The 22,208-nt window shown below is 35.9% G+C and overlaps 2 protein-coding genes and 1 pseudogene across 2 annotated transcripts; 1 reads left to right on the top strand and 2 right to left on the bottom strand.

Moving 5' to 3' along the window:
- The first annotated feature begins 6,997 nt into the window (after positions 1-6,997).
- On the top strand, positions 6,998-8,622 carry LOC145002173 (THO complex subunit 4A-like). Its single transcript, XM_078961472.1, has 5 exons — positions 6,998-7,272; positions 7,529-7,684; positions 7,762-7,830; positions 7,909-8,093; positions 8,194-8,622. The coding sequence occupies exons 1-5, from the start codon at positions 7,111-7,113 to the stop codon at positions 8,435-8,437; spliced, it is 816 nt and encodes a 271-aa protein (XP_078817598.1). The 5' UTR covers positions 6,998-7,110; the 3' UTR covers positions 8,438-8,622.
- Positions 8,623-8,962: 340 nt separating this feature from the next.
- LOC145000281 (P-loop containing nucleoside triphosphate hydrolases superfamily protein) lies at positions 8,963-14,142 on the bottom strand. The gene is made up of 15 exons (XM_078959482.1): positions 13,879-14,142; positions 13,485-13,631; positions 13,282-13,372; positions 13,070-13,188; positions 12,803-12,993; positions 11,927-12,725; positions 11,749-11,842; positions 11,148-11,667; positions 10,936-11,035; positions 10,633-10,851; positions 10,301-10,540; positions 10,010-10,219; positions 9,672-9,941; positions 9,388-9,576; positions 8,963-9,304 (listed from the first exon to the last, which is right to left on the bottom strand). Exons 1-15 carry the CDS (start codon positions 14,044-14,046, stop codon positions 9,149-9,151), a joined length of 3,513 nt encoding a protein of 1,170 aa, XP_078815608.1. The 5' UTR covers positions 14,047-14,142; the 3' UTR covers positions 8,963-9,148.
- Positions 14,143-15,335: 1,193 nt separating this feature from the next.
- LOC145002436 (pyruvate kinase isozyme G, chloroplastic-like) lies at positions 15,336-17,958 on the bottom strand (annotated as a pseudogene).
- Positions 17,959-22,208: the final 4,250 nt, after the last annotated feature.

Consider the following 22,208-nt stretch of genomic DNA (forward strand, 5'->3'; position numbering starts at 1 on the left):
AGGGCATCAGTTGAAGGGTTCAGGGTTAAAGGATGGTTTAAACTTTGATGGTTGATTAGGCTCTTGTGATTGTGTTTTGGATTGGTTCTATCCGTGTAGGGGTCAGGCAAGTATGGGATTCCAGAATTTCAGCAGAGGCATGCGGGTTTGGCAGTTAAAGGAAACAATTTCTTTTTCAACACTAGAAGGTTTATCTCCCAATTTGTTTCGTGTTGTTTCATGGAATTGTTAAGATCAGGATGTGCCTTCTCTCGAAGGAATATCTAATACCTTTAGTCAAGTGAAAATTTGTTGGCAGCAGTGCATGATCTGTGATTTAGTTTCTAGTCGGAACTTCAGGTAATCAGAAATTGAGTAGTTGGTTGGGATATAAGTGAAATGGAATTAACAACAATTCAGTATGGGCAGTCTATCAGGGAGTCAGACCAATTCGAGATTTCAAATTTCAAGTTGAGTAGATGAGGCTATTCTGCATGGGGTTGTTTTTGGCTAAGAAGGGATTCATTTTATTTTCGGATTTGGAGAGCCCTGCTAAGGTTAGGCTTGTTCACCTTGTGGAAGGGTGTTGCGCACTTGGGATTGTGGTTGTGTTGCTGTAATTCGTTTGGTGCATGGGATAATAGAAATGATTTCGAGGACAAAATCTAATTTAATTGGGGGAGAGTTGTAACGCCCTGTCCCAAATTGTTTCTTATTTGGGTGTGAGTGATGTAATTTAAATGATCCAGGTGTTCGGCTTGTGTTTTGGAGCCAAGGGTATTCGGTATAGTGTCAACTTGGGCTTTTAAGGAAATTGGATTTTGTTTGGGAAATCTTAAGGCACATATGAGTTGATAAAAACGTAGAGCTTCTCTTTACATTTTCGTGGATATAAGGATCATCAAAATTGGTTTTATAATGAAGAAGTTATGGTATTCGGAGTATTTTATGATTTAAGGGAAACCCTAGTATGCGAGGTATACATAGGCAATACGCGGGGCATACTAGTGCAAGGTTAAGTACGCGGGCATACACTAGTGTACGCTAAGCATGCTAAGAAGGAAGGATCGCGAAGCCTCGGCCTCATACGTTGGGCGTAAGAGGAGTACGTTGTGTGTACAAGGAGTGAAGGAAACCCTAATTTAAGTGTGTTGTACTCTCTTTAAGGACCTAAAGTCTTTAGGGTTGGCCTCTCTACCAGCCCCCAAATCTCCTAAAATCCTAAATCGATCCTTAAGCCTTCTTTGTGGTTTTTTAGGCTATTGAGAAGATTTTGGTGTCATTTTTTGCTCATTGTGAAGGAAGTAAATAAGATTGTATGTGCTTTGCTTGGTGAGGAGCCATCAAATCCAGAATCGTCACCCTTGTTCATACCTTGGCTTGTAGATATTTAGATCCCTTTATGGCTTGATTTGTTATGTCTTTGGTCCCTTTTTGGGTTGGGTGTTGAGTTAAGACGTTTGAGGGACTTATTTATTTAGATATAAGATTGTTGGGAGCTCCTTAAACATAAAGGTGCCAACTTTATGGAGTATTGGGTCTCATGCATGCATTAAGTCACATATTAAGTCCTTTTTACGCTTAGGAGTTTCATTTATCCATGCATGAATGTAAAGTTAGCAACTTTATGTGATAAATCAATCCAAGAAAGTCAGATCTAGGTTGTGGAGTAAAGTCTTTATGGAATAAGTGCTTAATATGGAAGTTGGTTGTATATGAGGGTACGTTGGGCATACAAGCAGGTATGCTTAACGTACAATCCCTAAGGCAAGTACTTTGGGCGTACGAGCTAAGTACGCCCTTCACTCAGCAGAGTGGGCCTCTGATATTTTGGTCTTCGGTTTGGTCCATAGTTTAGGCTTATATGTTTAGGGCATTGTTAGGACATTAGAATTTGAGTGTTTTGGACTAAGAATGTTTTGAACCTTGGATTAAGGCTTGTGGAAGGGAATTGGGCCCAATTTGGATAATTGGACCGTGGTTGGGCCTTATACAACTATTTGGTAATTGGGCATTTTGGATTATTAGGTTTGGGCTGACGTCTTGGTCCAAACTAGGTAAAGCGTAAAATGGTCATTTACCCTAATTATGGTATGATGGTTATGGATTGGAATCCAATTGTTAATTGGATGTTATTTGATATTTATAGTTCGGGGATTTGTCGGACCAACATCCAGGGAGTTATCAGTGTGATTCAGCAGTACGAGGTGAGTGTCCTTCTTATATCCATAAGTCAAAGGCACCATGCCGACCCATTATTTGGTTATGTAGTATGTTAGTTGTTGTGTGATACATGTTGTGATCGGGTTGAAACACACTTGAGAGCAGGGCCTAATATGGCATGATGGGTTGAAATATACCCCAGGGCGGGGGCCACTATGATATGTTCGAGTTGAAATATACCCCAAGGCGGGGCCCACTGTGATATGTTTAGGTTGAAATATACCTAGGGCAGGGGCCATACTTGTTGTTCGGGTTGGAATGAACCCTAGGGCTAGGCCTATTTGTATGATTGGTATGTGGTGTTTTAGGGAACTCACCAAGCTTTATGCTTACGGTTTTCAGTTTATGTTTTAGGTACTTCTGTTTTCAAAGGGAAGAGCTCATGTTGAATGTAGAGCACGCACCACCTCGTTCCGCATCTTCTTCGCTTACTGTGATATGATATAATGATTGAGACATTTGTTTTATATGGATTCTTATGATGATGTTTTATGGTATACTGGTTTTATTAATTTAAAATGAAATTTTTGGGTCTTATTTTTGGGATGTTACATATTACTTTGATTATCTCCTACTACATTAAGAATCAGTCTATCTACACCTACTTTGTTCATATTAACATCTTATATCTTATTTAATCAATATTTATAAAAAAATATACCAAACTTAAATTGATAAATCCTACTATGTTGATCGCCAACATAAAACTGAAATGTGTGGTATGTACATGAATCGGTGTATTGCTTTATGCAAAATTCTACTATTTCGATTATTATAAAATATGAAATACAATGATCCAGTTACAATTTATAAAAACAAATCATAGAACTAAGAATGAAAAAGCTTGAAATCAAGGACAAGGGTTGTCACACTTGTAAGACAAGTAATTATGCAATTCAAAGAAGCTAGTTCTATAATGTATCTAAATTTCTAACAAATGGCTTTCAAAACTGCTTTAATATCATATTAAAGTTCACAGGCAAAAGCAAAATGTTTACAACATTAGGCACACTAATAAAATCCTGAAAACACACAAACATTATAACATAAGTTCTTCAATAGATTAACAGAATGAATGTGTTTACAAGTCATCAAAGGGATCCGAGATAAAAATTCAAGAAATTACATGCAACGATACATAAGCTATGGTGGCTTGAATGGAATCTCATTGAGTTGCCTTGATTTAAAATATACAATTACAATGTAAGGAAATTAGACTATAAACACAAATACACAAAAATATATTGAATTTATAGGTTTAGAAGGCTTGAAGATATATCATGGATGCCATTCTAATAGGTTTTTTGAGAAGCAAGTGATTGGAATTCATTTTGACTGTTAAGAGCAAGAAATCTTAGAAGTTAAAATCAAAATCGAAAGAGAATTTATAGAGAGAAAATAGATGGGGGGTATGGAGAGAAGAATGTAGCGTGAATCAGGTGGAGGAGTTTGGTAAAAAGGAGATAGTAGGAATCGATCTTCTCTGTTTCTGTTCTCTGTAGAGGCGACGATGATTAGTGCATAACTGGAATTCTTGATTTTTGTCCAAGGTTTGTCCCAATCATTCAATGTTTAAGAGGGGGAAAATGATCAATGTTTAATGTACCAAGTACAATAAAGCCAAATTAAACGTGTCAATTGGATATTTTGGACACAGTCCACCTTTAGACCTGGTTAAAAGCCAAATCAAACACACCTTAACCATACCACTTAAATAGAAAACAAGCTCCTAAGTTGCCATATAAGCTTTAGATGGTTTGTAAAATCCACAATAGTCGTAATATTTTTAAATTTCAACGCAATATAGCTTATTAATTCTTTATTACTTGTGTTAGCTCGACCTCGTTTACTTTGTTCATTTTTTATATTGTTATATAGTTTTGTAAGTTTATCCACTTGATGTTGCTCCTCACATTTTTCATTTTTTTAACCTCTCATAATTTAATCCTAAACTACATCAATATTTCAAACAAAACTTATCCTTTCAGTATTTTAAAGAGTGACACTTTTCCAAGTTTATATTGTTAAGCTACATTCCGTTTGGTATGCTCCTCCATGACACTTCCTAAATCAATCCACGATCCTACTTCCTACACACTGATGCGTAATATCCCTTTCGATGGGTTGGACGTAGGGGTGTAAACAAGCCGAGCCGAGCCCGAGCCTGACCAAGCTCGAGCTCAGTTCGTTTAATTTTAAAGCAGCTCGAGCTCGATTCGAGCCTTAAAATGAAGCTCGAGCTTGGCACGTGAACAATTTAGTGAGTTCGCAAGCCTAAACGAGCCTATATTTATTATATAGGGGATAAGGAATATACATTGCATAATTTTAGGTACTAAACCTCTAAAATATGTCGTTTAACTTAGTAAAAATATACGGTTTGGTTTTCATTTAGTAATATACCATCCATATAACATTTCTTTCCTCCATTATCGTTTTACCAACCATGTTTTCTTTCATCCATTATCGTTTATTACTTTATCCTAACAAACATTATTGTTTTCCACTATCACGAAGGTCGAAGATAATCAATATCCATGCTTCTTTATCAAAACTATTGCATCGATCTTGAATCTACATCTTCAAGTGTTAATCGTGAATCCCTTAATCACAATCTTTATATAGTAAAACAACATATTTTCATGAGGTTTAGTACCTAAGCTTAGGTGGGGTTATAATGTATATTCACTTTTCCCATATATATATATATATATATTTGAACCTATCTCTATATAGGGCTAGGTTCAAATGTTCTTGACATCTATTGTGTGCCCATATGCACAAATCTGGACCAACGGATGAAATAGAATCAATGATCTTGATCTGAGGGTCTATGATATTAAAATAGGGTAACATGTACCATATAATAACATAAATTTCACCATAAGGGTATTTTGGTCAATTAACCTGTATTAAAAAAGGAAATTTCCAGATTTTAAGGGATAATTAATACCCTTATTTTTAAAAATATGAATTTTTTAAATTTAATTCGAATATAATTTTTAATAATATCCGATTTCATTCTGTTAGAATGACATGAAAATCAACCATAAACTAGTAAATATATTTTTGATTTTATTCTTGTAGAATATGATTATATTCAATATTTATATATATTAACATGCTTAAAGAATTGTATTACATATTATCAACACTAACATTTTATAAAGAATACATGTCTTCTTGCACTAATAATATATCAAATAATTACATTGTATGATTGTGATACAAAGAACATTCTTGAATAACAACAAAATTCTGAAAGAATGATAAGTGTAATTCTTTAAAACATAACAAGATTCTTAAAATGTGAGTGTGATCAATCTTTGATCATTCTTCAAACATTTCCTATCATGTCTTCAAACCATTCTTCAATCAATTCCTATAAAAAATGCAACAAAAACTAAGAATGGTTAAAAAAAATATCGTATTCTTTAAGAATGACTTTACTGAACATGTTCATTCTGTGGAAAAATATCATAGCAAATCTATTACAAAAAAGGCAAACACAAATTCTAAAAGAACCATTAACTCTAAAGTGCAATTACCATTACTGCACTACCATTATTCTGACAGAATATATATATATATATATATATATATATATATATATATATATATATATATATATATATATATATATATATATATATATATATGCCATTTTAAATTTTGGCAGAATGCATATAATATTTTAAATTGGTATTATGGGTTGTAATTCTGATAGAATATAGCAAACATTAAAAAAATTGTAACTTATTCTAATAGAATGTAATCTTCAAAGTATAAATTTTGATAAAATTCAACACGTTCATTCTGTGATCAATCGGAAGACATGAATAAAAAAATACCTAGATTTCACCGGAGAAGAAGAATCGGCGACCACCACCACATCCTCTCCACCTCCTGACCTGCTTCGATCGGAGCAACAGCCCCACCCCGTTGCTTCTCCTTTTGTTCTTCGGTCTAATCACTCATAGGAGATCGATACCTCCTCCCCTCGCTTTCTTTCTCTTCTGTTCCCATCGATCAAGGCCTATGAAGATTCGACTTCATCGTTGATTTCTTTGCCCCATCGGAACCCCTCCTGCCCTCTGATGCCCTCTGATCAAACCTCTAGCACATCTTCCCTTCTACAGTAGCCCAAAACCTCCGAAACCCCACTGAATAGCAGGGACCAATGCTAAGAAAACGAGAGGGAGGATAAATCGATGTATACGTGATCGGCTAGGGTTTTTTTCAACAGATTTTGACTACATCCCATATTTAAAGGAATAATAAAGAACATATTAATTATCTACCATATTTAAATATGTCAAGATTACTATAATACCCTTAAATGATTTATTTAATAATTAATTATTTCCTGAATTCTTATTGGTGCACACAGTCACACAATAGTTGTCAAAAATATTTGAACCTATCTCTCTCTCTCTCTCTCTCTCTCTCTATATATATATATATATATATATATATATATATATATATATATATATATATATAGGAAAAGTGAATATACATTAATTCGATATTGAGTTGAAGCTCGGTTCGAGCTCGTTTAATAAACGAGCCTCATATTTAGGCGGACTTGTTAATTCGATATCGAGTTGAGCTTTTAATGAGTCGATCCCGAATAGCTGGGATCACTTACACCCCTAGTTGGACGGAGTTTTGCTCAGCCTTATAACGAAGGGGCTAATTGTTACAAAATAGAACTACATGTGCTCGAAGTGTAGTTGAGAAAAAATGGAGGTAGCAAATTGTAAAATTATATGATCTTCCCTTTTCGTTGATAGATAGACGGTGAAGCCAACTAGCCAAGGGTTTGTCATGCGGAGCTAAACCCTACTACTGAAACTTTACTTCTGCTCAAAATTTTCTAAAGGGTTTTGTATCAATTGGTCAATCATGTCTAATTTAGATATGTCTCTCGATGATATGATAAAGGCGAACAAGAAATCACGAGGGTCTGACAACCCTAGATCTAAAGCTCGTAATTCCGGCCCTGGCCCGTCTCGCCGTTTGCCAAATCGTGCCTCCAATAGGTCAACACCATATGGCGCTCAAAAGGTACGGAATCTAAGACAAAGTTTAATTAATCCGTCGAATAACAGGTTTTACGTGCTTGCACTGGTCACTAGATCTAATCAAAGAAGTGGCGTAACAAAATTCAGTATCTAATGAATGTCAGAAGTAAACCTAATTGGGATTAGCGATTGATTTTGCTTTTGCTATTAATGTGTCTAGATTTCGGGCCAAGTTACTTTCCAGTTCCCTCTCTTCAATAGTATCGACAATTTATGGTCTTATGTGTTATATCCTACAGGTTGAAGCACCAGATACAACATGGGGACACGAAATGTTCGAAGGTCATGCTGCAGCCCACCCTGCAAGATCAAACAGGGTGTCGTCAGGAATAGAAACTGGCACTAAACTTCTTATAGCTAACTTGGATTATGGTGTTTCTAATGATGATATCAAGGTAATTTTGTAGGATTTATGTAGAAATATGCAAAAAGCTTCTATTTGTGGAACATTAAGAGTGTCTGATTTATGCAGGAGCTGTTTGCAGAGGTTGGTGATATAAAGCGAGCATCTATACACTATGATAGAAGTGGCAGATCAAAGGTACTTGATTTGGGAATAATCTCATCCTTTCAAGAAATTTTGTTACTTGGTGTAGTTAATGAGAATTTTTTTCATTAGGGAACTGCAGAAGTAGTCTTTTCAAGGCGTAGAGATGCAGAATTGGCTATTAAAAGATATGATAATGTTCAATTAGATGGAAAGCCTATGAAGATTGAATTAATAGGAACAAACATGGGAAACGATGGTGCTGCTCTCATGCCTCCTGTTTCCAATTATGGAGGGCAAAATGGTCCACCCGCAAGGTATTATCTCTTTTTTTTTTATAGCAGTTTGATTTGTGATCAATTAGTGGACTCTTTTTGTCTTTTTATTTGAGTTATTGACATGTAACTTTGGAAACAGAGGTGGAGTTATGGGGAGACTTAGAGGTGGTGCTCGGGCAATGAGGGCGGCAGGGGGTGGAGGAGGAGGTGGTGGTGGTGGTGGTGGTGGAGGAGGAGGAGGTGGTGGTGGTGGTGGAAGAGGTAGGGGTGGTGGCAGAGGCAGAGGAAGGGGTAGAGGGGGAGAACGAGGTGAGAAGGTGTCTGCAGAAGATTTGGATGCAGATTTGGAAAAGTACCATGCTGGATCTATGCAGACAGATTAAAGCAAGATAGACAGATAAAGTTGAAGGGCAGTTTGGGGTTTTCCACTTGAAGGGTGAAGAGGTGTTGTTTGTATTCTTAAGTTTTTTTTTTTTTTTTTTTTTTTTCTGTTTACCCTTTTGCATGAGAGGATATTGTAATGTTTGAGATGCTGAATGTTTTATTTATTAAAGCGGTTGTTTGTTAACTTGGAATATGTTTGTTATAAAAGAAATTGTAACTGTGCATATGGATCTCATTTTAGATGCTATAAATACTACATATTTTAACATGAACACAGGGGTCATGAAATTATATTTTGCATTGGTAGTTATGTGTAATGTTTGCTAAAGATTGAATGTCAAAGAAACTAACCAATTTCTATGCACAAATTAATATTTTACATCTTTGTAGCATTAACCAAGAAACTTGGACAATAAAATTTGCTTTGAATTACTGACTACATCTCCTAATGGTTGACTCTAGCCTTAAGAAGAATATTTTGTATAAATAAATCATTTCTTAGTCTTTAAACTTTAATCCACGTATTAACGAACCGCAGGAAAACCAATCTCATATATAAGTTAACCAAAATTTTACAACATTTTTGCCGTCAGTACGAGTCTAAATTATAAAATAATACAAATCTCACCTTCAAGTTTATCCCACTATTCATAAAGCCTCGAAAACTTAACAAAAACACAAACCATTAAATGCAAAAATTATAAGTGGCCTCAATCTCTGCGCATTTTCTTCTGCAACTTATCTTGGCTCCGAAACCTCTCCCGTCTTTCTTCCCTTTGACGTTTCTTTGTCACCACTTCTTCCTTAGCTTTCTCCACATCATACTTTTTCTTCTTCTCCATTTTCTTCATTTTCTGCTGCTTCATCTACAAATCACCAAAACAAAAAACCCATCAAATCATTCCCCCCTAATAAAAGTTATTTTAACCACAAAAAAGAAAACACAAACCTTATTATGCCTAATCAACTGCAAATGCTGCACCAGTTTATGAACATCTCTCTCATGTGGTTCTGGAACAACCGCCCTTCCATCCTTCTTTGTCTTCACATCCTTCGGCTTTGACCGGAATGGCAACGAACTTTGCAATGATTTCGGGACCACAACTGGGTTGAACTTCTTCAATGGTCTTTCTATCCTCTGTATTACAAAATTTAAAAAAAAAAAAAAATGTAATTTACTTGGTTATAATTTAACTTTTCTACCAATATATATATCATATACAAAAGATTTACCTTGTAGTGGGAATCTTTGTTGTCAGGAATTGGAACATTATATTCTCTTCTCAATTCCGCTACTGTTCTCACACCGCGCCAGGTGTCGCCACGTGGTTGCAAGGCGGTTGTCAACGGGTTATAAAAACACGGTACATCAACTTGAGTCCACGCGCGCAAAAATACAATATCACTCATTAAAATCTTATCTTCAAACGTACACCTCGCTATTCCTTCTTCAACTTTTCCCCCCATCTTTTTCGGCTTATTACCCAACTCAATCTTTCCCACCTGTCAACACATCCAAAAATTTCATAAACAATTTTCACACCCAAAAAAAATTAATTTTTTCTTTTTACCTTTTTCACTTGTCCACGAATCCCACTAACAGTTCGAATCGACGCGCCTTCGAATCTTGCCACTTCAAGGTCAGAAGTGAACATTTTTTTAATAAGTGCGGTTTTTTTGTAAATTTTACACGGTTCGCCAACTAGTTTTAGTTTTTTAACGATTTTTGCGGAATGGTTGAACTCTAGGACAACCGCAGTAGCTGTGATTCGGAATGATGCCTGGAAAAAGAAAAGAAAAAAGTTACGCTCTAGCCCTCTGAGAATTAGTAAAGTTACAGTTTTGTTCATTTTTTTGTTTACCTGACTATTTGAGAGATTTTGGACGGCTACGATCCCGGTGTTGGGAGGGGCGAGTGGGCCCCAGAACATGGCGAGGCAGTGCATGTGTTCGGGGGTGTATTTTAGCATACGGTGGCGCCCGTTTATGTCTTCAATGGCATATATTGGGAGTGTTTGGTAACGCCTCCATCCGATTGAAACAATGATTGGATCTTTTGTTTTTAGTACTTTTTTATGCCATCTGTGTCGCTTAAATCTTGCCTGAAATATACAATTTAAATATTGGTAGATTGTAAATAGTAATTCAAAAGATCAATTAATAAATGTTTTATTATTTTTTTTATTCTACTAACCTGCATGTATCCAACGTTTTCTTCAGTGAGACCGATTCCACCAATGAGAAGAGGATGACAAGGGTCAAAATGGTCAATCATTTCGTATGGGACATTATGAATTTCTAATCTGAGGTAGGTTCCAGTGCGGTGACCCTCTATTTCTAACCGTGTGGCCTCATCCAAGTCTTCCAGTTCAGCTATATTTCTTTGTCTCTGAAGCTCAGCTTCCTCTTTCAACTGCATCACCCATTCATGAATTAATAATAACAGAATAAAACTTTTTTAAAATTAAAAAAAAAAAAAATTGTGGAAAATTTTTACCTTGTCGATATAACTAACTTCATTGGCTTTGTTGTTATTACTCTTGACTTTTTTATTGTTGTCATCATCATCTTCATCAGATGAATCGGATTCATTGTATGTATGTAGGAATTAAGGGCACAAAAGCAATGACTTCAAAACCATGTGATTTATATAATTTATTAATTATTAATTATAAATAAGTCAAATGAAATGAATTTTTTAAAGGATATTGAGCATCGAATTTTGCACGAAGAGCAAGTTTTTTGAGCCTTCGTTCTTCAGCAACTGAGTCAGGCTCTGTTTTATCACCTTCATTCTTCTCACCTGTTTCCAAGTCTTCAAACTCACCAAACACAGGGGCATCATCGTCATTTTCACCGTCCACGTCAGCACCTTCGACTCGACGAGCAGCCTTTGACCAGTCTCCGGTTACAAAACGATCACGAATGCTTTCAATTGTTTCTCCATCTTTCCAGTCTTTTACATTAGCAAAGTTTGTGAACTTGGAACTATCTTCTGTATTTACCATATTGCCCTCCACTCCTTCGCTTGATTTCTTGTTTCCTTCACCTTTGGGCTTGAAAAACTCATCATCATCATCACTTCCATTTGCATCAACTTCTTCATGGGAAGAGGCATCTGGTTTTGTTTCAGACTTCCCATACACAAGTTGCATAAGATTAATGCTTTTTCTTGATATTGTCCTTTCAATTAATGATTCTTTCCATTTCGAAGCATTCCCTGCATTTTCTATTTTCATAAAAACTAATTTTTTATATTGCTTCAATAAAAACAAATCTAGATATGTAAAAAAATGGAGTCTTTTTGTACCTTCTAGATCTTCTTCCTCTTCCTCTTCCTCTTCTTCCTCAGAAGAATTTTGATCATCATCTTCTTCTTCATCTTCATCATCATCATCTGTAGCCTGTAAATATAAAGTATAAACAAATTACATGAGAACAAATCTTTTGATAAAAAAATATTTCATAGTAAAAAAAGTATATAATACCTCTTGATCATCAAGCTCGCTTTCGTTTCCAAAAACTGCTTTTCTCCTTCTTCTCCCCTCATGAATCTCAACTTCTTCCTGAATGTTATCTTTGACTTTTTGACTATCAGTTGACTTTTCATGAGGGTTGTTATCTTCATCAGAGTCATCAAGATCTTCTTCATCTTCACTTTCCTCTTCAGAACCAACAGTATTAGCTTCCTCCATAGGTTCAATGGAGTTATTGTCATCACCATTTGTAATTTTTCCACTTTTTTGACTAAAAAAATTGATAAAACTATTATTTAACTTCTCATCAACAGAATATTTCGTGTTTTGAAGTGATTTCACAAGATCTGCACCTACATCTCTAGTTCCTGAACCATCATCTTCATCATCTTTTTTAGAAAACTGAACAAAGTGATCATTAATGTTTATATAAACAGCATCTTTATCGTATAAAAGATCCCCTAATCCAGACATAGGTGCATAAAAAAGCTTCTCTTTATCACGTAACCCTTTCTTTTTTGCAGCTGAAGGTAAAGGGCAAGGATCAGGTAAACCTGTTACACCTGCTACATTATAATCTCCTACACCAGCAATATGCACTTTAGTTCCTTTTTTCATATTGCAACCACGTAAATAACCGTATAATGTCACGTTTCTATCACATTTTTTATTGTTTGACACTTTATCTGGAGGTGTAACATCTTCAAAACGGTCTACTAGAATGTAAGGATGATTGGTTCTCCATGAAAGAGGATGAAATTTCATAACAGAAATGAATCTTGCAAGATTATGAACTTCACGTTTCACATACCTGAAAATTATGTTACTTCAGTTATATATGTGTTTTAAATGAATAAAAAGAACATAGAAATGTGTAAAGAAACTTACTTTCCATGAATAAGACCAGATAAGTAGAATAATTTTGCTCCATCGTAAATTTCTGTCCAGAAACGATGTTTGAGTCTTTGCTTTGTCTTTTTGAGTTTCTTGACATCTTTGAACTTATCAAGATGTGTAAGAACACCCATAACTTTTGGGAATCCATGAACTTGCATGATGTTAAGAAACTCAAATGTTTCCTGAAAAATGTGTATGTTGCTATGAGGATTTAGAAAATCATGTGAAAAGTTATTAAAAGAAGTAACAAAAACTCACCATTTCAAAACCATAGCTTCCATCAATAAGCAGAAGTGCAAGATCAGCAAATTTAGCAGCATCAATCATACCATTGATATCATTTGGGCACTCCACAAATTGTAGCCTTCTTTGTTTACCTAATTAAACAAAAGGGATGTGTGTATCAAAACTCATGAATACTATGAGTACCAATTTCATAACATACGTTAGAATTTTTTTTATAAACATACCTGATACAATAGTGATTGGACCTCGCACATCTGGTATGTTATGCTTGGTGTAGTGCTTGATAAGAGATTTTATAAGTAGAGACTTTCCAACCTAAAATGAAAATGTTACAACTGAGGTTAATTTTTCCACCTGAGGTGCTTAAACTACATTGGATTTAAACTGAATTGGATTCAGCTGATTATGATTGAAGTTTGATGAGAACCTGAGGAGGGCCATGGACAACGATAACATAAGGAGCAGGTTCCCCTGTATTGCGATCAATAGTTGGAATGTGGAGGCGACGCTGCTCTTTCTCTGAAGCGCGGGACTGTAGACGCTTAGCTTTCACAGTTGAATTGAATGCGAAAGCCTGCATAACAGTTTAAAGGTTTTGTCAAACTTTTGAAATTGATGGAAACAAAACTCGACTACAAAGCTTTGAAATTTGACCCACTACAATCATATTTACTACATTTTGCTCCAACGTTCCAACACTAGGGCACCAATTCGATCTTGAGAAATGGTATAGATGGTGGAAGATATAAAAAAAAAAAAAAAAAAAAAAAAACGGCTATGCATCATGAAAAAACAGGAAAATTAAGAAACATTCGGAAAACCTTAGGGTTTCGCTTCTTATCATCAGTGAGGTCGCGTTTCTTCTTATCAGTACTAGGGTCTCGCTTCTTATCATCGGTGAGGCCGCGTTTCTTCTTATCAGTATCGGATTTTTTCTTGGCTGAGGGGCCAGATTGACGAGACCTGTGAGTCTTCTGAGATCGCTCCATGCTCCCTGTGTGTGAGGAAACGGAGATTAATGGCTGCGACAGGGGTTAGCAGAGCTCCTTCAAGGGTTTAAGGTTTTGCGGCGGGAGGTGACAACCGCCCTTGCAAAATCTGAAATTACAAAAGATGCCCAATTCTAGCTTAAAAGGGTTCGAACATGGTCTTACACTTCGTGTCCTTCTAAAATTAGAAAAATATAAATATAGTCCCTTAACTTGTTGCCAAATATTTAGCACAGTTTAAAATATAAATCACTAGGTTAAAAACCCGTGGAAAGGAGAGTGTTGATTTTAAATAGAAAATAATAGATTATGTAATAAAATAATATATCATTAATTTAAAAAAACTTATGAATCTTGATATTGTATTTTTTAATAACTCTGTAATTTGTATCAATAAAAAAGTATGTTCCTAAATAAATTAAACATATAATTTCAAATACTAATATGTTGGATTTATCATTAATACATAAAATAGCAAGCTTAAGTGGCCCATTAGCCAAGGAAATTTCGATTTTCTGGCCTAAAGATGCCCAAGTTATTTTATGTTTTACTTGCAATTTATCAAACAATTGGAACATGTCAAATAATCACAAATCATCCAAAGGATATTTTCAAATGATACAACTTATTACTATTTTTTTAGAGAAAAAACATGCATTGGTATTTGATATTATAGCTTTTTAATCATATATAATACTAATTATTCATAAAACTCATAAAATTACTGGCTAGCATTTACAGGTTTCAACTTGCTTGTGAATTGATAACTATATAGTAAGGTTAACATACTATATTGGTGAATACACTTTTGTTTGCTCATTTAATCATCCAATTATGTTTTACAACATAAAACATTTTCCCCTTGCCAACCATTGTCAAGATGTTCTATACAGTTTTAAAGATACATGCTACAATTGACAATCCCTAAAAAAGACCTTTATACCCTTGGTTCTTCTTATTGCACCAGATCATCTCACCTATATTGTTCTTCCTTCTAATAAAACTAAAAGTCATCGGTTTATACACAAAGGTTAAAGCTACTACAATTAGAGTTCAACACCGAAATAAACTAATAATTCATCAAGAACTATAACAAACCTGATATGTAACCTCTTAAATAATTATGTCTCAAACAAATATCAATTGAGTTCCTTTTGGATTATCTCAATTTACTCATTTCACAACAAAAAGAAATAAATATTACAATCATGTGAGTTGTTAACGGATTTGGATATTGAAGAGATCAACACCGGCTATTAAAAAGAAATTTTGAATGGGAAGAGTAAACATTAAGGATTTATAAAAGAAAAGAGCTCGATTGTCAATAAAATTAGGTATTGAATCAACAATTCGAAATAAAGACAACCCAAAAAGCTCTTTCCTAAAATATTAAGGGCTCTTGAAAAAGTCTCATCATCATCATCAGAAAACACCATATAAATTGGCATCGCACCATGATAAAGAATCAGTTTCTGCTTAACACGTTTTCTGCACAAATTTATGATTTTTTAGGGTTAAATAGCAATGTGATTCAAATACAAAGCAATTTTCACTTCTATTATAATTAGGTAAATTATTCAAGAGTAAATTACACGAATGGTTCCTATGGTTTAGGGTAATTTGTGTGTTTAGTCCCTAACTTATTTTGTAACTTAGAAGGTCCCTACTGTTTGTTTTTGTTACACGCTTGGTCCTCGTCTTACCTAAAAAGACTATTTTGCCCGTGTTTTTTTAATTTATTTAAATAAACACACCCCCAAACCCACCCTCTCACATTACCTTACCTATCAAACCATTTTTTTCCTATTTAAATAATAGTATTTTTAGGTAAGACAGTGACCGATCGCATAACCATAACAACAGTAGGGACCAAGGGTATAATAAAAACATACAGTAGGGATCTTTCGAGTTAAAAAAATAAGTTAGGGACCAAACGTACAAATTACCCCAAACCATAGGGACCATTCGTGTAATTTACTCATTATTCAAAGTAAAAATAGAAAGATGAGAATTTAGACTCCCTCATTTGTGAAGGCAAAGATAGTTGAGGAAGGGCGAAAATGGCTTAAAATCACATCCATTGATCCTGTTCTTGTGAAGACAATGATAGGAGTAACAACAATGTTGGCTATTGTTGCATCATGGAAGACAAAAATTTCACCCATATGGCTCTACAAAAGTTATAAAATATATTTAATGATCATTTTACCCTTGCACTCCAAATTTAAAATATTCATTTATTAGTGCATACCTTATACGCCAAGTGACGCGAAAAAGAAACCGAGTTCGAGTTGACTCGCGAACTTGACACGATTCTTAACGCCACAGTGTGCATAACTTCACAGCTTTTAGTGGAAAACTGAGATAAGGTTGAATGTTAAAAGTAAATTAATGATTTAGTAAAATACATATAATAAAATTGACGATATTAATAATAAATCCATAAAACTTACTTTCCATGAGTAGTTTCACCTGAAAGCATGACAACATCAACACCTTGTCTTACTGCTATTGCAATGTCAAAAACTTTAGCTCTTGTTGGAGTTGGATGATCAATCATGCTTTCTAACATGTTTGTTGCTACTATAACTGTTTTTTTTTTTTTTGCAACTTTTGACACCTTCTAATAATATATTCCTATTTATTAAACAACAATCAATTATAAAATTATGTAAATTTAGCAACAAATATTCAAGGTTATTAATTATTAAAATCAAGTTTACATGCAATAAAGGAACTTCTTCAATTGGAAGCTCTGCTCCAAGGTCACAACGTGCAACCATTGGCTTAATACATGAATATTTAAAACTTAATATTAATAATAATATTATTAATGGAGTTAAATCAAATCATTGAAATTAAAATGCTAACCCCATCAGATGCGGAAAGTATGGAAGGAAGATTGACTATTGAGTCTGCACTTTCGATTTTTACAATCACACGGATATCTGCATTGCATCATACAAAATACATTTTCTAGAAGCCTAGTTAAAATAAAAATAAAAGGAAATATTATTTTATAATTTACAAAGAAACCTTACTTTTCCGATAAGCTTTCAGCTCATGAACCACTTCAGCATCCTTCACAAAGGAAACAACATATAAATCAACTTTGTTATCCACTCCAAACATTATATCTTCCCAATCTTTATTTGTAAATGGAATCAAATTTATAATTCAATAAAAGTGACAAATAGTTTTAAAATGATTATAAAATAGGATGAAAGTAAACCTATTATTGAAGGCAAAGTTGCACTTTTTCCATGCACGTTGAGATGTCTCCTTGATTTCAATTCTCCACCATCAATTACTTCACATTTTACTAAATCTCCAGTCTTGGATTTAACACCCAATGACATCATCCCCCCTTCAAGAAAAAGAAAAAAGTACCTTTATACAAGGGAATATCTATATAACATTTTATAAATTTTGTCACTTGTATCTTTTTTAGAAGTGTTAATGAGGTAATCTTACCATCAACCAATAGTATGTCACCAGGTTCAACATCATTTATAAAGCCATCATAATTTACACTGACAATGTTGTTTGTGTTGACTCCTCTTTTAATGGTGAAATGGAATTCTTGCCCCTCATGAAGAATAATTGGTTTAGCTACATCTCCACTTCTGACCTCAGGTCCCTAAAGCAACATGAGTCATATGAAAAATAGTAGGATGAATACTTTTATATGCACTTTTCTTCTCTTTGATTCTAGGCTTAATAGTTTAGAGATGAAAACAAAATACATACCTTAGTATCCAACATTATAGCTATGACTTTTTCATTGAACTGAGCATTGTATTCTTTGATAATATCAATGGCGTTCTGATGTGATGCATGATCTCCATGTGACATGTTAAGGCGTGCCATATTCATCCCTGTTTTATGTGATGCATGATCTCCGTGTGACATGTTTCTACAAGAAATATCAAGGAATATCAAAATTAGTTGCTTTTAAAGAAACCAGACATATACTTACAAAATTAAGCATAGATGGAAGGTATATTAAATGGACATTGCTTGACTTCTCAAATGCAGCTCCCATAGCAGATGCAAGACCACTTATACAGGTCAAAGTGGTAATGATTAAATTCTTGTTGCTGTCTTATAACCAAATTGTAAGATCCCTAAACAATTTCGCCGAAATAACAACACAACACAGTGAAAAACATGAAACAACTTCCATCTACTTTTAAGTTTTAACTCATTAATGCAAATTATTACCGGTTCCAGTAGACTAATTTACCTTTTCTAATATTTGCCAACCCACTTTTACTAATTATTATATAATCATTTAGGGATCAAATTATAATTTTAAAATATTCATATTCATGCTATCTGGAACATAACTGATTGTCAACGTAGAGTAAAATTGCCTACATGCCCTTATTTGGTCTATTACTTCCTTAAATTAATCGAAGTTTACCACTCATCCTAAAACTATCGGCACAACATATAATTACAACTGATTTCTTGATTCTCATTATTCAATATCACACATGGAAGCGATGTCAAAGTCTCAAGAGTATTTGGATTACCTGTGGAGATTTGGAGTGTAGAAATATACAGAGGAAGGGATGACAATGAAGTAACTCAAATGCCATGTTATGGTGCGTGATAGGGCATTACTTTTGGACTGAGGGTCAGGATTTTCGGAACAGTTGAGGTGTCCGGTGGAATATCGGTTTGAGATTTCGAGATGTCTAGAGGCAGTCGTGCTGGGGGGATTTTGAGGTTTTGTCTGAGTTTCGGGATATTTGGAGTTGTTTGGTTTCTATCGGGAAGATCATTAAGTGTTTACATGGTATGTTCCATGAGTCAAGTGTGATGTACCTGGTGGAATAGTCTATGGAGTAAATTGTTGGTATGCCCAATGGTGATGGTTTGAACCTTGAGTGGGGGAGAACTAGGTAATCAATTAGGAAGATCAACGATTCGTTCAAGAGCGGTTAAGGAATTGGTTATGGAGATCTGTGGTGCGGACACTTGAGACCTAGGTTATTGGTAGATGAGGCAGGGTGCAATAGTTGAGATTTGCAGGTATAGGTATAGATTGCAATCTATACCCCAGAAGAGGGCAACATTTGGTTTGTCGACCAATTTTAGAGTCGGTATGAGTAGCTCCTATGGACAGTGATCAGTAAAGGGTAGAGCTTCGGATTTTGTCAACGTGTTTTTAGTCGTTGACAATTCCCCGTGTTTCAAGTTGTGAGTTGAATTATTTCGAGGTTCAGAGCTGTGTGAGTGGAAGATCAGTGTACGTGACAAGACATCATGAGATTTTATGATGGTGTACCGGGATATCTAAGTATGGTGCCTAAAAATTTTAAATTATTTTGAGATTTGAGTTGTAAGTGGAGTATCGAGTGACTATTATTCCAGTGGGAACCCGTCGGTTAATTGTCGCCAGAGCGAGACTATCTAAGGGTGTACTTGTGTTGAGATAAGTATCTGGCTTACGAGAATTTGCATCAGGAGTGGTAGTGCATAAGCTGGGTGAGTGTAAGCACCTATCTATGTTGAATTGCGGAGCATGAGTTGGTGAACTCAGTGTGGTGATGTGTGATTATGAGGTTATGGGGTGATAAGAAAACAAACGGATCCGGGTGGAAGTATTCGCTTGGGATTATCAGGAGAAACCGTGAAGTGAGCCCATGGTGATTCAGTGAGCGAGAGAGTGTTGTAAGACTACGGAGAGCCGTAGCATCCATGAGTCAGCGAAAGAGAGTGTCGCGATACTGCGGGGAGCCGTAGTATTCATTTATTAGAGAGAGAGAGAGAGAGAGAAAGAGAGAGTGTTGTGATACTATGGGGAGCTGTAGCATTCACTGGATAGTGGGAGTGTGTTGTGATACTGCGGGGAGCTATGGTATTCATTAGTCAGTGAGAGAGTATCGCAAGACTATGGGAGAGACAGTAACACGTGGTAGTCGATAAGAGTGAATATTGTTCTGCCGGGGGGGTGTAGTATTCACTAGCCAGAGTACGGCGCAGAGGAATTCTTAGGCATGGGAAGCCTTACCATTTGAGTCTTTGGGAGCTTGGTTGCCGAACCAGGGGCGAGATAGGGGTCTCTGTGTCAGTTAGGAATTGATATATCCCAGGTTGATTGGGGATTATCGTAATCAGAAGGAATTGGGGAGAAGGTATGTGCTTAAATTCGTGAATCTTCAGTCATGAGTTGATTACCATATTGGAATTGAGTGGTTCCAATTCTGCTGTTGGATCAGACTCTTGAGCTTGAGTCTAGATTCGTTTGTGTATCGACTAGGCGAGATGAGGTTTCGGTTTTGTAGATGGGTTTCATTTTGGGGGATATTGATCTTCATTTGATTTTTAGACCGGAGTGGGTCAGTTTCATTGGTATGAGAATACTCGCGAGACGTATGGAACCAGTGGGTGTAGATGATTAAGGTCGTAAGCAAGACGATTTCAGATGAGTTGTAGCATTCGCTTGGGGTAAAGCAAACTTCATGATTGATGTGTCGCGATGAGTTGAGATAGTTATCGTGAGAAGGAAGTCGGTGAGACGTTTTGGTTTGCATTGAGTAGCCTTTGGAGGTTCATCTATTGGGTCGGGAGCTGACCTGGTGCTCAGTATTGAAGGGGAAATCTGAGAGGAAGCTAGGTCTTATGTCTATGGGTGTCAGAGGATGCTTTCAAGTGAGTATAGTCTTTTCTTGCGTTTGAGGTTAATTTTTGTTATTTATTCTTTCCGATAAGTTCTGATAATGGTTCGGGCGGTGGGTCCTTAGTGGGTTATTACCTTTCTGTTCCTCTTGAGTTCGACCGGGATCGACTAGAGAATCAGAGTTGGCAGAGTGTTCTTAGAGTCTATTAATCGATGGGAGATTAACATGATATTTTGCGAGCGTGGTCTGGTAGGGAGACAAACCACTAGAGTTTTATAGTTCGGAAAGAGTCAGATCGAGTACCGCAGCAGCACATGGGTTTGTCCTTCTTCGGGGTCGGGAGTTCCTGTTAGGATCAGGTGTCTTTGGAAGAGATTGTTGTATGATAAGAGGCCCTTTCGGTGGTGCTTTTCGGGTTATCGGTTTGATCTATGTGTTGATAAGGAACGATTTTGAGGGTGAAATCTAATTCAAGTTGGGGAGAATTGTAACACCCTATTTTTTGATCGTCCGTGATTAGGGTTCATGGGCTGCAAACCGGGCACGAGGGAGTCTCGGGGTTGTGACGAGTTGCTAGGAGCTTAGGGCATCTCATCACCTATCCGAGGGTATGAGGTTCGTGGGAATCGGGGTTATGTTGAGGAAGCGATGGCAGTTTGATGATTTGGCAAGGTAAGTCCTTTAGTTGAAATTGACGGTAACAGAGTAGGTTGGGCGTACGTGTGTGTACGCTTAGCGTACTCATGCGAGTGACATTTAAGCTGAGCCACCTAGTACGCTGGGCATACTAGGCATAGAAGAAAAATCCTAATTAAGAGGAGTATCCCTATATAAAGAATGAGATTGCCTTATTCCTGGCCACCATCCTCATTCAATAAACCCCCCTAAACCTTAGTCCTCGTTCTTGAGCTTGTGTGTGACCATTGTGAGCTTATAAGTGTTATTGTGGAGTTTTTAGAGTGAAGAAGGAGCATGGAATAGAATAGAGATGGAGTCCAGGCTTTGGATGTGAGCTTTTCTGTGGTTGGAGCATCATTTGGAGGTATAAAGCTCAAAACTTTCCCATCCTTTTTGTTTTGTTCATGATATGGTCCATTTTAGGGCTTTTGGTCCCAAAGCTTAAGGCTTTATGAGTTGTTGCACTTTAGAGCTTAATATATGTCCTTTTAAGTGTTTCTAGTGGTAAGGATCCATAAAAATGAGGTCTTGAACGTGAGAATCAACCTATGCATGAGATTTGAGCATTCCGAGTTAAGAGAATAATAGTTTTATGTGTTTGTGACCTTATCAGCCATGCAAAGGCTTAAAGTCACTAACTTTATGGAGTAAGAGATGTTAGGGAGTCCAAATCTGAGAATTGAGTTAAGGTCTTAACGGGTTAAGACCAAGAGAATGGACTAAAGCAAAACTTGACGTACGCCCAACATAAGTTCTAGTACGCCCCACATACTGGGTTGGAGTCCCCGATCAGTTTCATGCATGCATGAGTATGCTAAGCATACCAAGAGAGGTACGCCCCGCGTAACTTCA

This window comes from Lactuca saligna, chromosome 6, assembly GCF_052625555.1.
Source record: "Lactuca saligna cultivar CGN05327 chromosome 6, ASM5262555v1, whole genome shotgun sequence".
NCBI classification, from domain to species: domain Eukaryota; kingdom Viridiplantae; phylum Streptophyta; class Magnoliopsida; order Asterales; family Asteraceae; genus Lactuca; species Lactuca saligna.

Bases quoted from the DNA above. Each gene is read 5' to 3' on its own strand.
- LOC145002173 (XM_078961472.1), top strand. From the start codon at position 7,111: ATGTCTAATTTAGATATGTCTCTCGATGATATGATAAAGGCGAACAAG. The intron at 7,273-7,528 runs GTACGGAATCTA...TATATCCTACAG, and splicing joins CACCATATGGCGCTCAAAAG to GTTGAAGCACCAGATACAAC. The intron at 7,831-7,908 runs GTACTTGATTTG...TTTTTTCATTAG, and splicing joins ATAGAAGTGGCAGATCAAAG to GGAACTGCAGAAGTAGTCTT.
- LOC145000281 (XM_078959482.1), bottom strand. From the start codon at position 14,046: ATGGAGCGATCTCAGAAGACTCACAGGTCTCGTCAATCTGGCCCCTCA. The intron at 12,994-13,069 runs GTGAGTTTTTGT...CACATTTTTCAG, and splicing joins GAAGCTATGGTTTTGAAATG to GAAACATTTGAGTTTCTTAA. The intron at 11,843-11,926 runs GTATTATATACT...TTATATTTACAG, and splicing joins GCGAGCTTGATGATCAAGAG to GCTACAGATGATGATGATGA.